This window comes from Thamnophis sirtalis, unplaced genomic scaffold (genome assembly GCF_051295495.1).
Source record: "Thamnophis sirtalis isolate CommonGarterSnake01/CBP01778 unplaced genomic scaffold, rThaSir2_p1.2 scaffold_6, whole genome shotgun sequence".
Taxonomy (NCBI): domain Eukaryota; kingdom Metazoa; phylum Chordata; class Lepidosauria; order Squamata; family Natricidae; genus Thamnophis; species Thamnophis sirtalis.
In genome coordinates this window covers 60,294,361-60,311,546 of record NW_028261386.1, presented here as the reverse complement: position 1 = coordinate 60,311,546, position 17,186 = coordinate 60,294,361, and the positions used below count along the sequence as shown (strand labels likewise).

The 17,186-nt window shown below is 37.3% G+C and overlaps 1 protein-coding gene across 4 annotated transcripts in view; it reads right to left on the bottom strand.

The window, feature by feature from the left end:
* LOC106542990 (zinc finger protein 318) overlaps positions 1-17,186 on the bottom strand; it is a 28,244-nt gene that overhangs the window by 9,585 nt on the left and 1,473 nt on the right. For all 4 annotated transcript variants that reach the window (XR_001313103.2, XM_014058879.2, XM_014058889.2 and 1 more), the window contains exons 2-4: positions 14,322-14,614; positions 7,860-8,463; positions 40-1,446 (exon numbers count right to left, since the gene is read on the bottom strand). Coding sequence is in view for 3 of the 4 variants with exons in the window: in XM_014058879.2 (XP_013914354.2) it covers positions 40-1,446; positions 7,860-8,463; positions 14,322-14,614 (2,304 nt within the window). In the remaining variant the exon portion in view is untranslated. The remainder of the gene's footprint in view (positions 1-39; positions 1,447-7,859; positions 8,464-14,321; positions 14,615-17,186) is intronic.

Below are 17,186 nucleotides of genomic sequence, written 5' to 3'. Positions count from 1 at the left end.
TTATATATTTAAAATAGATATATTTTTAAAAGTACCCACCTTTTGTTTCCTAGAAGCTCGGTTTTTTTCATCAGATATTCTTTCCGTGGAACCTCTTAATGAAGGTCGAGAGAACGGAGAATGTAATTTTGAATAAGGATCTACTGTGGGGATTTGCACAAGCACAGAATCATCTCTTTTGCTATTAGAAGTCCCTTTGGCTGTGGAAACTGTCTCAATAACTCTAAGATTGGGCCGTGTTGGATTTGGTGGTACCGTTAGTGTGACAAGCCCATGCATATCTGTAAGCCCAGGGTCAGTCTGCTGAGCATACATGGGCCAGCCTGAAGCTGCATAAGCCATGTAGTGTCCATATGCATCATAGCCAGGAGGGGCCATTGTAGGAGAAGGATAGTTTTGCGGTAATGGTGGTGTAGGAAAAGGTGAAAAGCTTGGAAGTCTGTATTGGGGAACAGAGGTGGGGGTAGGTGACATATTAGGAAGAGATGGTGGAGCTGATGGAATTAGAGACATTGGAGGAACAGATTGCTCAACTGTGTCAACAGGATTATCTCGTCCTAACATTTTGCTTGTATTGTGGTCAGATTTTGTAGATAATGGATAAGGAACAGTAGGTGAGAGAGAGTGCTTCTGGTTTGATTCTGGAGAATAAGTTTCACTGCGATTGCGACGCCTCTCCCACATTTCTGCTTTGGAAGAAGCTCCTGAATAACGATCAGGTGAATGAGATGACTTTTTTCCATGAAGACGTTCCTGAGTACGAGCAGCAAGTTTACCTATTTCGGCCACTCCAATGTCAAGACCAATAGTTTTAAGCAAATCATGAATCTTCTCATACTCTGGTCTGGATTCATCTAATGGTTCTGAATTTACAGATGGAGGTGGAGAACCTACTTTTTGGCTTACTGATTCCTTCCCATCACTCAATGTTAGTTTTTGAGTAGATGGAGAGCTGGTATTACAATCCTCCTCCTCATCATCATCATCATCATCACCATAAAGAAATTTCTCTTCATCCTCAAGATCATCAGGAAAACTTTTTTTTTCTTCCGTATTATTATCTGCCATTGCTCCCAAAATGCCCAGAATACGTGAAAAGCCACTTCCATCCTGGCTGGCTCTTTCATGAGGAAGCAGGAAATCACCAGGGTGGTCAACAGACTCTGATGTTGACTCATGAGGCTCTGTTTGTTTTAGAAAATTTTCAGAGTTTTGTTCAGCAGGAAGTGTACTTTGATGTGGACCAGAAAATGGTCTCCAGTCAGGCTCACGGCCTTGAGTTTCCTTACTGGTAGACTCTGCAACTGCACTTTTGTTGAATTGTTTGAGGAAATTCTCTACCTCCAATGAAAAAGGAGCAACACTACCACGCTGGGGCAAAGAAGAATGATTTGAAAGAAGTGGGGGCTCTTTAATAGAAGAAGAACTGCTAGAAAAGACTTCAGGCTAAAAAAGAAAAAAAATTATCATTTGTTACTGCATTCCAGAATTAATGTAATCAATAGTCCATTTCATAAGACAACATCTTCATATAGTTGGATTATAGTCAATAGTTTAAAATCCAAACAGGAAATTATCAAAAGAAAATGAGAGTGAAAAACACATACTGGTAAATATTTCAAAATATTATGTGGTCACAGTACTCTATAGATATTGCACAATTATATCTGAGTCTATATCTAAAGTCACAACATTTATTTCTTTGATAAAAATGCTCAGAGAGCTACAAAAAGTGGTAAGTATCAGATGAACAATGGTAACATGCTCTAATGCAGTCCAATATATTTTGCAATGTTGTGCTGCTAAGAAATAAAACTAATAATACAACAAAAATAGTGGCAGTTTGACTGTCTTGGTAATAATCATCCCTCTCCCATTAAGGACAAGTGAAACGATTGACTTGCCCTCAATCATACTTACACAAAACCAATTTTAATTGATTTGGTGATCCTCATGCTTATACCTTGATTCCTGATTATTTGGGATCCCCCCCCCCCCAATAATTAACCTTGGCTTCAACATCATGGCTTCAAAATCTAAGGGAATGGTTTGAACAAAACTCAACAGTACTTTTTCGTGCGGCTGTTGATAAAAAAAGGATTGCCATGATCGCCAATGTCCAATGACAGATATGGCACAAGAAGAACAATAATTAGGAAAAAAGCTTGTGCGAAAGGAATAGCAAAGGAGGAACATAGTGACTAAGAAGAGTGAAAATGTTAAAAGGCTGCTTTGAGGAATTACACTTCCAAAGACATTTTAATACTAAATTTGCATTTCAAAATCAAAATCAAAACTTAGATAGTTGCAAAAAAGACCTTAGCATATTAATATACTTGCTAAGATAGATTGGGCCCCACTTTGACACTCTTTCACCACTCTGAAGACATGGTTCTGCCAATGGGCCTGGGGACTCCAGAATGATATGGAGCGCATTAAGTGGCTCATTTGATCACTGTTGCCAAGGGATTATTGCTTTTTATATATATTTTTTGCATTGGAATTTTATCCTTGTAAACCACTCAGAGTCACTGAGAATGAATTGGGCAGCCATATAAATTTTCATAAATAAATAAATAAAAATTAACATCTACTATTTTTATTTTGTTCTCTAAAAATTAAGACAAGATATTTAGATTTTACCATATGTCCATGACTATAAGTAAAGTACATTTTTTTGGGCAGAGTTTTATGTCTGTTTATAGAATAAACAGACCCTCAATTAATAATTAACATTATTTAATTTGGCTTACACAGGTAGTCCTTGATTTATAACCGATCATTTAACAACTGTTCAAAATCAGGACCTTGGGGAAAAAAGTGGCTTACTCCCTGTAATCACAATTCTGACTGCTGTACCTTCCCCGGAGTCACGTGATCACAATTCAGGTTCTTGGCAAGTGGTCACATGATTGCTAATTGCAACTTTTTGTTTTTGTCAATTCTGGGGGAAAAACACCCAGTAGGGAAGCTGTATTCACTTAATATCTATGTGATTTGTTTATAGCCGTACGATTTGTTCAGCAAATGCTTTAATTTACTTAATCACCACCATAGAAATTGTCATAAAATCAGGTCCAACGTGACTTACAACCATGAGTTACAATGGAAATTCCAGTCCCAATTGTGGCTGTAAGTCAAGGACTACATGTACTTTTTTTTTTTCAAATATGCCACCTAAAATTAACATCAAATTTAATCTTTCTTTCTCTATTGTATCTTATCAAGGAGCCTGTGGATTCTGCCTAAAATAGATTAATTTAAATATTTTATAATTTTAAAAAACAAAATCAATCTGAAACCAACACAATATCAGGAGTTCTTGAGCCTATGTCTATAATTTCCTTCATTGTAGAAGATAGAAAATGTTTGTCCCACAATCACAACCCTTGAATCAGAATCTGTTAGATACTTCTATATTCTAGATAATGCAGGCCAACTTAGAAAAGCCAGAAGAAAGGTGATTCTCAGTGCATTTTTTTTTTGGTGAATAACTAAACAAGTGAATTCAAGGGGAAATGTCTTCACACTTCCAAAACTTTTATTACAATGGGGAAGAAAGCTTCCAAGAAATTAACCACTTGCAATATATCTAATGTAGAGTCATGAAAGTTAATCAAACTGATTAATCTAGAACAAATTATGACATACTAAGATATATGTTAATTTAAAATGTGTTACATTTGTTATTGTTTTTATTTTGCTTTTGTTAGCCATATTCTTCAAATTGGCAGCCATATAGAATGAATGAATGAATGAATGAATGAATGAATGAATGAATGAATGAATGAATGAATGAATGATCATGAAACAAGTGACTCATAGGAGGATTCCACCATATAGAAAAACCAGATTGGATCTTTGGAAAAAATTATCTGTCTTAATTTTTAGTAATTCGGTCCCTACAAAGTGTAACTTCCACTTCTTTAAAACTTATCAGATCATGCTGAAAAGACTACCTTTTAAAGAAGCTTTTTCAACGAAGCCCAACCATTTAATTGCTATCTCTCTGCTGTGCTAATAGGAAGAACATGGCTTTCTTGGCTGCCATTCTTATATCCATAAATTCATACTCAAAGTTTCTGGATAATTTCTGGATGACAATATAGTCTGGAAGAAAACCTAAGGGAATAGAAAACTTTCTATTCGGCACTTTCTTCCTTTTCTTCACCATGACCTAACTATTTTAGGATATCCTGCAAGACTAAAGCAAATCAATACAGTATTTTCTTTCCCAATTTTCTCCTTCTACTATGGTACTTCTTTCACAGCCTTGACACTCTGATCTGAAGGCTAATAGAAATCACTAATCAGTTCACCAACTAAGCCTGATTAACCACAACTTTATGTTAAAAACTAACATTTGTGTATAGACAATTTGTTCTTCGTATGTCTAATAACCTAAATTTGTTTATTGCAGGGCCCAATGGGAAACCAATCAAAATTCTGGACTGCACATACTAATACCGGTATATATTTAGTTTCCTACTTTTTATTAAGTGAACTGATGTACATGTTAGTAAATTAATTATATAAAATTACATGAATCTATAGATAAGATTCATTTCAATTAGAATATACGACAATTGCCTTAATGTTTTTTCTTTTCATTTTGCATATAAAATTAAATATTTTTTTGCAAAATATATAATCTGACATCCGATTTTATTTAAACAGGCTGACATCTGTTCAGCCCCTCCAAAAGGTGAAAACTGGGATGTAATACTTAATGCGACAGAATAAGAAAATATAACGTGGGCCATTCTATGATGATCTATAATGAAAATAGGGTACCATATAATGTGCTGCTCCTCCATCATTCTGTAGCAGATAGCACCAAATTGTGGAGTCACATAGAAAGCCCATGAGGGATCCTTGGGGCTCTCTAAGCTTGCTTGTTTTCTTGCAGTCACTAGCACTGATGTTACCTAGTATGGGTAATTGAAAGTCTGCAAGAAAACAAGCAAGTTCAGAGAGCACCAAGGACCCCTTATTTTAAACCAGAGCTACATATATTCTCCTTTATTGATAGAAAGCTCATCTCTGTATTTTCAGAATATCAACATAAAAAAGCTCCAACATCCAGTTAGTTAATAAATATCCAGGGTTAAAGTTAAAAAGAAAAAATGGGAAGCAGATCAGAAAACAAAGGAAACATAAACACACGAAGGCCAGTTTCCCCTCTCTCCACTGTAGAAAATGGACCTTCACAGTAAATCCAGTATTATATTTCCAACAATGAAGAAGGGCAGCCTATAGTCGGACATACCAAAATAATTGCACTGTGCAGGAATATGCAGAATGCAATCACACAACCTATCCTCTGAAAGATACATTTGCCAAAGAAAACAGAAATTTGAATATTCAGTTTGCAATGTCTCAGGAAACAAAAACCGGTTCCACCACAAAAGCGCGTAGGACAAAATCGCGCTCGACAAAAGCGCGCTGTGACGTCATCACAGCGCGACGAAAAAGATCGAAAAAATGTAAAAATAAAGCTAAAACCTTCCCCTAACCCCCCCAAACCTAACCCTAAACCTAACCCTAACCCTAACTCTTAACCTAACCCTAAACCTAACCCTAAACCTAACCGTTAAAGTAACGAAAAACGTAACGCTAACCCTTATCCTAACCCTAACGCTAACGCTAACGCTCTAAAGCTAACCCTAACCCTTACCCTAACCCTAACCCTAACCCTAACCCTAACCCTTACCTTTATGTGAATCGGCTTGCTTTAATTTAATTTTTATTAATTTTTATTTGAATTTTTCGATCTTTTTCGTCGCGCTGTGATGACGTCAAAGGCGCGATTTTGTCGATCGCGCTTTTGTCGTCCGCGCTTTTGACGGGTCACGCAAAAACCATGTGCATGTGTCTGCTTGGAAGCCATCAGTAGAGAACGCAGATGAGACTACTGCATTCCTAGTTGAAGGTGCCATTATCAACTCAAAACAGAAACACACTAACACTTCTAAGCCAAACTCATATACAGACACTTAAAATGACACAAAGCAGTAATCAAATGCTGTTGGGAAACAGATCTTAGCAGGGTGGATAAAAATCAATGATTATTTTTTTTAAAAGCACAATTTAAAATCAGATTTTTTTATTGAAATCAGATTTAAATTAGTTTTTTTAACTTAAATCAGATTTTTTTATTTTTATCAAATTTATTTTAATAAAATACTTTTGGAGTAAAGATCTATCTAAAGATTGTTTTTTATTTAATATACATTAATAATTTAATTTATTCAGCATGAAATGGAGCATAGTTATATAGCATGAGGCTGTATATTCTGCCATATTGGAGCTGTTGTTGAGTCAACAGCGGGTCAGAGGAGTTGCTGCAGGAAAGAAATGACAGTCGCCCTTTAAAAATTATGATTTAAATCGAGTTGATTTAAATCAAGCCTTTTTACTAGTGATTTCAATCATGATTTAAATCCACCCTGGATCTTAGTAGTTCCTCATATGTTCAAAGTCATTCCTCCTCCAGGACGACTTTTTCAGGAGGTTTGGGTCAAAAATATGTTTAATCACAGCTCCTGACTTTTGTGAAAGATGTAAACTGAGAGCAGAGAACAGAAGTTATTACACAAAGATTCTTCTTTGAAGACAAAGTTCTAAATCTCAGACTTCCTTGAAGAGATGACAGCCCTCAAAAGTATTACTTTTGAACACAGATATGGCATCAGAAATTTGACAGTTCCAGAGTCGCTGTAGCTAGAATGAAGGACTGCTGAGGGGAAAACAATTGGAAAAAAACACAACTAGTAGTAGTTACTCCTTCTGTCATGACTGTAGTGGTTAGAAAGGGCTTACCCTTGCCAAAACAAACAGTACAGAGAAAAAGTAAAATAGAAAGCAATAGACTCCTTGGCAAAGCTTTGGGAAAATGCTATTTTTGTAAGAACCAAAAAGTCTGACTCTTAGAACAAGTGAAAAGACCAATCCACTATGCAATCCATTTAGGGAAATGACTTAACACACAAATGATGTCTAGAACTTGTTCAAGTCCTGCATACATCTTCAGCCTGGCCCACCAACATTTGGGATTGCTGCTCCTGGCATGCCACTTAATGATTATGTGAGACTATCAGTGTGGAAAAAGTTGCACAGCCTAGATTCCTGCATACTAGCTTATCAATTCCTTATGATAGTTTTATGAATTCCAAAAGTAATCAGTTGTACATTTTGAATCATACAAATATAAGTCAACAATACAACCTTTGAAATATATACTTTACATATATATTATTTGATAAATCTATTAATATATACTTCTATCATCATTAAAAAAAACTTTTTGTGTTTAGCAAACGTGTAAACATATGTTTGGAGAGTATGAGTGGCAAAAGCTCCCACTTTTCATCTTGCAGTTCAGTAAAAATTTAGATGGGCATTTTTTTCCATTCAATCTTTTTGTAAACAAGGAATCTTAAAAGCTCATATATTTTTCTGTGAATTTTGTAAGGCTAACAAAGGCATTTCCCCAATGTCCCCAAGCATATTGAAACTGAACAGGTAGCCATTAAAAAAATAATATATTCTTTTAAGTTCTAAAATGTAGTTCACTGTGTATCACTAACTTTAGAAATACTTCTCTAGGATGATCATAATTGCTTAAAGACTTACAGACTGTTGCCCTAAATTTTAAAACAAGTCAAGTCCTTATTTAGATCAAATAAAATCAAGCCGTTAATTATAAATGATTCATACTTAAACTAATAATCTTCAATGGCATTTTAGAGAAACATAACTAACACAATTTCAAACTAACAGAGTTGAAATTAAGCATTAAAGAGATTTTTAAAAATTGCAACTGATAGTAACAAAAATGGAGTGGAGTGGTGTCAAACCTGTACAGAATGATCATCCACACGTTTCTTCAAAATAGATTTTTTGGGCATTGCTGGTGCCTCATCAGGTCTATAAAGGTACTGAGGTTCAGACGATTTCGTTGGATTAGTTGAACTAGTCATCACATAGCTATTGCCAGATAGTTCCCGACTCAGATTTCTGCTCAGTTCCTCTTCTTTTCTTTTCCTTCTAGCACTTTCAAGTTCGCGAAAATCTTCATTGATATATATTGGACTTGGACTTCTACTAAAACTTCGTTTACGGTACTTTCGTGTTCCTGACAAGAAACCCTGTGGTTCCATGTTCATATCAAGTAATCTGTCATTTCTGTCATATCGAGGTCGTTTTGGCTCCCGCCCTCTATCATCCAATGCATATAAGGATTTTCTATGTAGTTCACCTTCCCTATCAGCTTCTCTTGGTTTATCCTCATAGTTCATGCCATAGTCTGATTGATGGAGGAAAACATCCCTATTGTGATAGTCCTCATCATGTCTCCTACTGTAAGGGCTAGCCTGATTTTCCTCACGAGAAGAATATCTCTCAAGGCTCCGACGACGTAAAAGGCTTCTGCTAAATATTGGTCCATCAGCCAAATCATCCCTGATTAGAGAGATACACAAATTATAACTTCATTCACAAATTTGAATACTGTCAGTTGAACAGAAATGTTGAAAAGCAGCCTGCTTATGCATAATCATTATTTTTCCTTTCAACCTAATGCAGTCAGTTCCAAAAGTTTTACAACTTTTGCAACAGGTACATTTCCTATCACAAACCAAGGTATTTTGTTCTCAATTAAATAACTTCTAAAACAAATTAATGAACAGAGAAAGATAAAACAAGCATAACCTGCAAATCCATTCACTAAATTCTGTATTTAATTCAGGTTATTTTATTGCTCTCCTCCCATCTATACCTTTTATTTTCTTTTAATCTATTTTGGAATGTCTGTCAGCCATCAAGGCAGATTTGTCAAGAGAAGGAGAGGAAGAAATCCATTGGTGGGTGTTATTCCATCTATTGGACATAACTTACATTGCAGGGTGGGTGTTAGATCTTACATAAAGTGTGCACCAGAATATCTTGATTTTCAAAGATTGCATAAAAAGGTATTAGCAGAGAAATAAGAAATGTTACTGTTCTTTTGCCAGATATAATACTGAAATATCAGTTCATGATGAACAGCAACACTTCATTCATGTCTATCACTTAAAGTAGTTTTATATACTTTCACTGTAAGAATGATATAGTAGTGTACATAATAGTCTTACTTGTTTGACCTGCACCATTGTTTCTCAGTTAATGGAAAAATTCATTTAATCAGTTTTTTCTCTTGTTGATTTAGAATCACCTTCCATTTAAATTAGCCCATCCTGTGCCATAACAAACTACTGAGGTTCTACCATCACATGCTAGAAGTCAGAGAATATAGATGAAAATAGCAATGACATTTTGTTATGCATTCTGCATTGATTCATCAAACACAGTGCTCCTGAGCCTGCATTTGTTGCCTGCCTGCCTTACTGAGTTAAGTTCTTCTTATCACAACTGTTCACTGACTACATTATTTGTTCACAACAACTTTCCTTTATAATGAACGGGGGGAAAATTCTATCAACCTATATTTGATCTCTCTCCCTAGTATATGTGTTGTTGTTTTTTTAAGTTCAAAGAGAGCCAAAGGATAAATTTTCCAGCTACTTTTCGATATATGATGGATTTGGGAACTATTGGGAATTCCTACTGGCAGTTTTTAATCAAAATCCACTCATAACTGCTAAGTACGTGTTTAATCTCATTTTTCTACATACTACAAAGCTACCAAACTACTTTGACACCTTTCCCACAGCAATATTGGAACATGTATATATATTCTAAGACCGGGATGGCGAACCTATGGCATGCATGCCACAGGCGGCATACGGAGCCATTTGTCAGGGCATGCTCATAGAGTCGTCTTTCATCCTCCGTAGCCTACATGGAAGCCTCCTGAAGGTCCCTAAAGGCTCTGGAGGACTAAAAACAGCCTACGGACAAACCAGAAGTGATGTCCAATTTGCTCATAGGGTCGTTTTTGGCCCTCCAGAGCCTTCAGGGAAGCCTCCAGAAAGCCCCTGAAGGGCTAAAATTGGTCCTATGAGCAAACTGGAAGTCCATTCCTGAATTTCCAGTTTGCCCATAGGGCCGAGATTTTTTTGCACTCTGGAGGCTTCAGGGAAGCTCCTGAAGCCTCCGGAGGGGGCGGGGGAGGCTGTTTTCGCCCTCTCCAGGCTCCTATAAAGCTCTAGAGCCTGGGAAGGGCAAAAAAAGCATGCCAAAAATGGGAGGAGCGCTGATCATGCGCACTTGCTCATCCTAGAATGAATCTATTTGTATTTATTTATAAATTTCTACACCACTCATCTCACCTACTACATAAGTAAGTTAAGTGGGAGTCCTCCTGGACCCACAGCTGACTTTTGACCACCATCCGTCGGCTGTGACCAGGGGGGCATTTGCCCAGGTTCGCCTGGTACGCCAGTTGCGACCCTACCTGAACCGGGAGGCTCTCACAACAGTCACTCGAGCCCTTGTGATCTCCAGGCTGGAATACTGCAATGTGCTCTACATGGGGCTGCCCATGAAGAGCATCCAGCGACTTCAGCTAGTCCAGAATGCGGCCGCGCGAGTGATAGTGGGCGCACCGCGGTACGCCCACATAACACCCATCCTCCGCGAGCTGCGCTGGCTACCTGTTGATCTCCGGGTGCGCTTCAAGGTGCTACTTACCACCCATAAAGCCCTTCATGGTAGTGGATCTGAGACCGCCTTCTGCCGATTACCTCCCTTCGTCCCATCAGATCGCACAGAGTGGGCCTCCTCCGAGTTCCATCTGCCAGTCAGTGCCGACTGGCGACTACGCGGAGGAGAGCCTTCTCAGTAGCAGCTCTGACCCTTTGGAACCATCTCCCCATAGAGATTCGCACCCTCACCACAGTCCAGAGCTTCCGCACAGCCCTTAAGATCTGGCTATCCCGTCAGGCCTGGGGATAAGATCTTCATACACCCCACCCGAATGTTGAATGAATGTTGTGTTTTATTGCTATTATTATTTGTACTCACATATTATTTTACGTTCTGTCTTGCACCCCCTTCCCATGAGTTGTAAGCCGCCTTGAGTCCCCTCAGGGAAAAGGGCGGCCTATAAGTGACAATAAAATACTCAAAAAAATATATATACTCAAAATACTCAAATGAATGAATTTTCTTTAACTGGAATAACTATTATATATTCCACTAAAACTACAAAGATTTTTTTTTCAAATCAGTCTTTTAGGGTAACAGTTGGAAAAGGTTTGCAACTTGTATCCCTAATTGTTAACATTAAAATTCCTTTAGAATAATATAATTCAAATGGCATACAATAGAAATATCCTATTTAGTAGAATTATTTTCCTCACATGGATCATTATAGTATGCAGATGTGTTTATAAAACATCAATAGGTTTAAGAAAAGTCTATTGTCTCAACAGAATTACCCCATTGAATACCACACTGATGCATAATATGCTCAATGGATGCAATATGCTGACCATTTTGCAAAACAAACAAACTAATCAGGAACATCATGAAAGACAGCATGACTAATTCATTCATGCCTTGAACAGGAACCTATAATATTGTAATGTTGTGCTGAATACTGTTATAGCTTCCTTATTTTTAATCTAGTTTTTCTAACTTTTTCTTAATTTTTGTATCTCACAAACATATTCTAATTTTATACTTTTACAGGACCTCAACTTATGACTGCTGATTTACCAATGGGCTCGGAAAAACTGACTTTATGTCTTGTATTCACATTTACAACTCTCACACCAGCCCCATGATCATGTGATCACAATTCAGATGTCTGGCAACAGGCATTTATGTTTAAAACCGATTGAAACCTTTTTGCCAAGTTCTGGCAAAAAACCCTGGGATTTTCACTTATTGGCTATGTGATTCAGTTAGCAACTGAGGTGATTCACTGAACAACCACCATAAAAATTATCATATATTCACTCGACTTATGACCATGAGTTGCAATAGCAGTTCCATTCCATTTGTAGTTAGAAGTCAAGGATTACCTGTATTGTATAGCTAGTCCTTAACTTAAAATGTTTAGCGACCTTTCAAAGTTACAACACTGCTTGTGACTTATTGCACTCATGACCACTGCAGCATCCCCAGGGTCATGTGATCATCTTTTGCAACCTTCTGACAAAGTCAGTGGGAAAGTCAGATTCACTTAACCACCCTGTTACTAACTTAACTGCAGTGATTCAATTAACATTTCTGGCAAGAAAGGTCATAAAATGGGGCAAAACTCACTTAACAACTGTCTTGCTTAGCAATATAAATTTGTGGCTCAATTGTGATCATAAGTCGAGAATTACATGCATGTTTAAAAACAACAGAAAATCAGCCCTTTTGATTTAGAAATAAAACCTTCCCCAGGGACCAGGGTTTTTCATTTTCAGCACTGAAATATGTTAAATGACAGTTCTATCTGAATGCACATCTGATTACAGATCACCAAACAGCTTTCACTGCAAATGCATCGTGTTATTCAGTGTTCAAATGGAAAGGAAATATTTTATCATTATATCAGATTCATGCTATTCCAAACATTCTTTTTTTCTAAATATATTTTGCATATCTATAATCTTATTGCAAATAGAAAATTGCTAATAGTAAAAAGCATCTGCAGATGAAACACAACTCATATATTAGTTTACAAAAACAGGATGTTTGAATTCTGTTAAACTGTAATCTATTTTCTACATAAGATTTTGCACCTGTAAGTTTAGTAAACTTTAGTTCCTAAATTTTCACCAGGAAATTCTTTAAAAGAGCACTTCTTCATTTTTCTCCCCATCTTGTCAAGTTAAAAAAATGGTTTCAGTTCCACATTTTATTTTAATGCTTACTTCTTAGAGAAGAATCCACTTGATAAAAACAAGAAATTTCATAAAAATACTGTTGATTAAAGATGAAAAACAACTTCCATCAACAAATAATTTTGCTCATTCGTCAAAATACAGAAATATTTTAAGTGCATTTTAACTACTTACATAGTTGCTAATAGAGTAAATGCTGTTTACAATCTATTGTTTTGTACTTAGAAAATTATGAAATGAATTATATAAAATAAAACAAATCAAATAAATTAATATTTATTTATTAAATAAAAATTATTTTCATTTTTGGAAAATTAAAAATACAACCTAACAGAGCCCAGTGCCTTATTTGCACAACTTCCTACAGAAAAGACAAAGATAATTTGGGAGTGGTAAGGAGCATCCTGTAAGACGGTGGGTCTCAACCTTCCTAATGCCGCGACCCTTTAATACAGTTCCTCATATTGTGGTGACCCCCAAACAAAAAATTATTTTATGTTTTCCATATTTTTTCAAAAATATGTGTTTTCCGGTGATCTTAGGCGACCCCTATGAAAGGGTTGTTCGACCCCGAAAGGGGTCCCGACCCACAGATTGAGAACTGCTGCTGTAAAAGGAAACATGAAGCATCTTTACCATTTTGCTTTTGAGTAAATTGATATCTTAAACTATCATCCAAAAAGGTTAAATCATGGCATAAACTGAACCAAAGTTTATTGAAACTGAGAGTTTTGTTACTCAACCAGTTAAAATGAAAATTTGGGTAGGCAGAGAGTCAGAGAGTTGTTGGAATGAACCAAGTCTTGCCATAGAGACTGCAGGGTATTTCTCCCCAAAATGAAAAGCAACGTACAAATGAAAACACAATCATCCACATTGATTTAGACCATTGTATTGTGAACAGTCAAGCCCCATCTCCCACAATAACTATTTCGCTTAGCATTCTTAATATACTATTAAACTTCCAAATATACCCATCAACCCAAAAATATACATTGTATGTGACTGATAACCCATTCCACATATTTAATATGACTGAGGTATTACCCATACAAAGAACATTAAATATAAACATTAAATGTGAATATATATTATTATACCACGGAATGTTTGCTTTCATCTTTTAATTAATGTACAGAAAAGAGACAAATCTATCCTTAATGAAAATCCAAATACTGATATTATACCGAAAATGTTATTTTCTTTTGAACTTTGTCAAACAACTGATTATACTACACATGTATTCTTTTATTAAATTCTTTTTAAATGTACTGAAGTTTATTGAAATACTACATTACTGTATTACTAACACTACTACTTTTGTAATGGTATATGAATGAGTTATCATATTCATTTGAAATTGAGAAATATTCATTTTGGAATTATGAAATATCAGTCTGAGAAAGTACACTAAATACTCTCTCCAAGATCTACAATTCTCAATACAGCTTGGCCAATGTTATTTTTCATTACGTCTTATAAGATTGTGGTATTTTATATCAAGCATGGATGTGAGAAACAAGCCTTTAAAAAACCTACCTATCCATATCACTCAGGCTGTCAACTGGTGAGCCCAGTCTATCGCATAACCTCTTTCTCTCAGGTGTATCAATACCATAACGATCATTGCCAACAGTGATCCGCAAATTCTGTTCCACTGAAGATTCAGAGTGTTGACTTCTAGAACGCCGACCCGGAGAACGTGAGCGCTGACCCGGAGAACGTGAGCATCGATCCGGGGAACGTGAGCGTCGATCCGGGGAACGTGAGCGTCGACCCGGGGAACGTGAGCGCCGACCCGGGGAACGTGAGTGCCGACCCGGGGAATATCTCTGTAATTGAAGAAAAATATGATTCCATCACATTGGCTATGCTATCAAAAAAATAATCAAAACATAACCAGAGGTTTTATATTGGAGTACATAATATTATTGTGATTCAGTATGGAACCAAGCTATCTATACATACATACATCAATACCGTATTTCCTCGAAAATATGACATGTCCTGGAAGCTGCTGGAAGCAGGGAAGAGGCCGGTCGGGCCAGCCACCAAGTTTTCCAGGAGCCAGGGCAGAGTCTCTTCCGGCAGTGGCTGCTCTGGGAGTGCGCTTCCCACTCTATGGTTCTGCCCCGGCTGCCAGAAAACTTTACAACAGGCGGCTGGCTCAACTGGCCTCTTCCCCGCTTCCAGCAGCTTCCATCCAGGGATCTGGAAGCCATAGAGGAAGCCATCCTCAGTGCTGGGATGGTGGCCCCCTGGTCCCCCTGGCAGGGGAGCTTGGCCCAAGCTGTGGCTTTTATGTGGGTGCTGGTGGCAGGCACCAGCAGCATCGGCTGTGAGCTAAAGGACCTGGTGCTCGCTGGCTTCACCCACATTGATGTGGTGAGAACTGGGAGACACACAAGCGGCGGAGGGGGTGACAGGCACTTGTGCGGCTTGGCGCCTTTGGGATACCGCTCAGCACTCTGCCCAGCTGAAGGGGGGTGTTGTCTGTTGCGTGGGCACCACATGGCAAGAGGTGCCAGGTGGCTGCTCTCTTGCAAGAGAGCTCCTGAAGAGCCTGGCACAGGGACAGGAGGACGCAGGCACAGCCTCAGGCGCGAACAGCTGACAAGTGACTGTGTTGCACTGTTGCAGCAGCGCAACACAGCAGCCATGGTGACCACACTTGCTGCCTCCTGCACCCCCAAAGTAATAAGCCCCCCCCTCCAAAATAAGGCCAAGTCCTTATTTTGGGGGGTCAAAAGAAAATAAAACCCTGTCCATTTAAAAAGCAGTATACACACCAAGCTTGCATTATCTATGGAATAAATGCACAAGTTGTCCTCAACTTACAACCATAATTGAGCCCCAAATTTCTGTTACTAAGCGAGACATATATTTCCTCTCCAGGTTCTCCTTGTAGGAGGAATAGTCCTGACCATAGACCACACCTATGACCAAGGCGAGGTTACCAGTGGCAATCCTCATTGCCTGGAACAGGCTGAAAATGGGGCATATGGAAGCCGAAAATGGGGTGGGTTTTTTTTGTTTTCCTCCCCAAAAGCTAGGTGTGTTTTATTGTCCAGAATGTGTTATAGTCCGAAAAATAGGTGAGTCTTATAGTCCAGAACATTTTATAGTCCTAAAAATATGGAATATGCAGGAAAAACACATATTGAATATGAAATGAATGAAAAGTATACACTATTCCTATGGTTTAGCTACAAAATAATCCCGTAGGTATTTTCTGTAATTATATCTGCCTAATGTAAATTTTTAAAACTATTTTCAAGGAAGCTTAATTAGTCTCATGTACTGAGTTCCTAGGGGTGCAGTGACTCAGCGGTTAAAGCCCGCTTGAAGACCCCAGTGCTGTGTGAGGGATGAACTCCTGTTACTGGCCACAACTCCTGCCCACCTAACATTTCAAAAGCATGCAAATGTGAGTAGATAAATAGGTACTACTTTGGTTAGAAGGTAACAGCATTCCATGCACCTCAGCATACAGTCATGTTGGGCACATGACCATGTAAAATGTCTTCAGACAACGCTGGCTCTTCAGCTAAGAAACAGAGATGTGCACTACTCCCTAGAGTAAAGGGAAACCTTTATCTTTACTGAGATACTAATTTATAAATTGAGTTGTGCAATATGGTAATTTAGTAATAGAAGCAAAATCTAAAAGTACATTCAGCAGAAGAATATAGTAAAACCCAAAATGAAAAAACTGTGGTGGATGTAGTTGAAGGAAGTTCACAATTAACAAGGTAGTGACAGAAAAAAGTGCACATTGATTCAAAAATATTCATTAATCTATCTTATCACTAACCTTAGTATGATTTCATAAATATGACTACTTCAATACATTTGTGTAATGTACCATCATAATCAGGATTACAAATCTAGGTGTTAAACTCCTTAGTATTACTGAAAATAGATTTATGCCACTTCTTGTGTAGCTAGAATGTTATTTTAACTCCTGAGCTAGATATGGAATCTTTAAATTTTTCATTCCTGCCTTTAAAACATTCCATTTGTTCTAGAACATACCTATACAGAAATACTGTAAATACATAAAATCTTATCTGGATTCCTGTATTATGCTGAGTTATATGATTGGTTTAGCATGTGCTGTATAATCAGGACTGTAGTTGTAAATGACATTTGATGCCTTAGTGTATATTGTTACCTGAAATCAATTGTGATTTACATTACATCAGTTTGGATGGGTGAGCTCTTAGTACAATGATTAAATCAATAACTTGATTGATTTAATACAAAGAGAAATTCCATTGAATTCATCTGACACTTTGGACTTTAAGCAAAATTATTTCATTTGGTTAAAAGACTCATAATAGCACTCAATAGATCCCAATAGTAAGTAGGAGATTCATTATTCTCTGGGATCTTTCTTGTAAG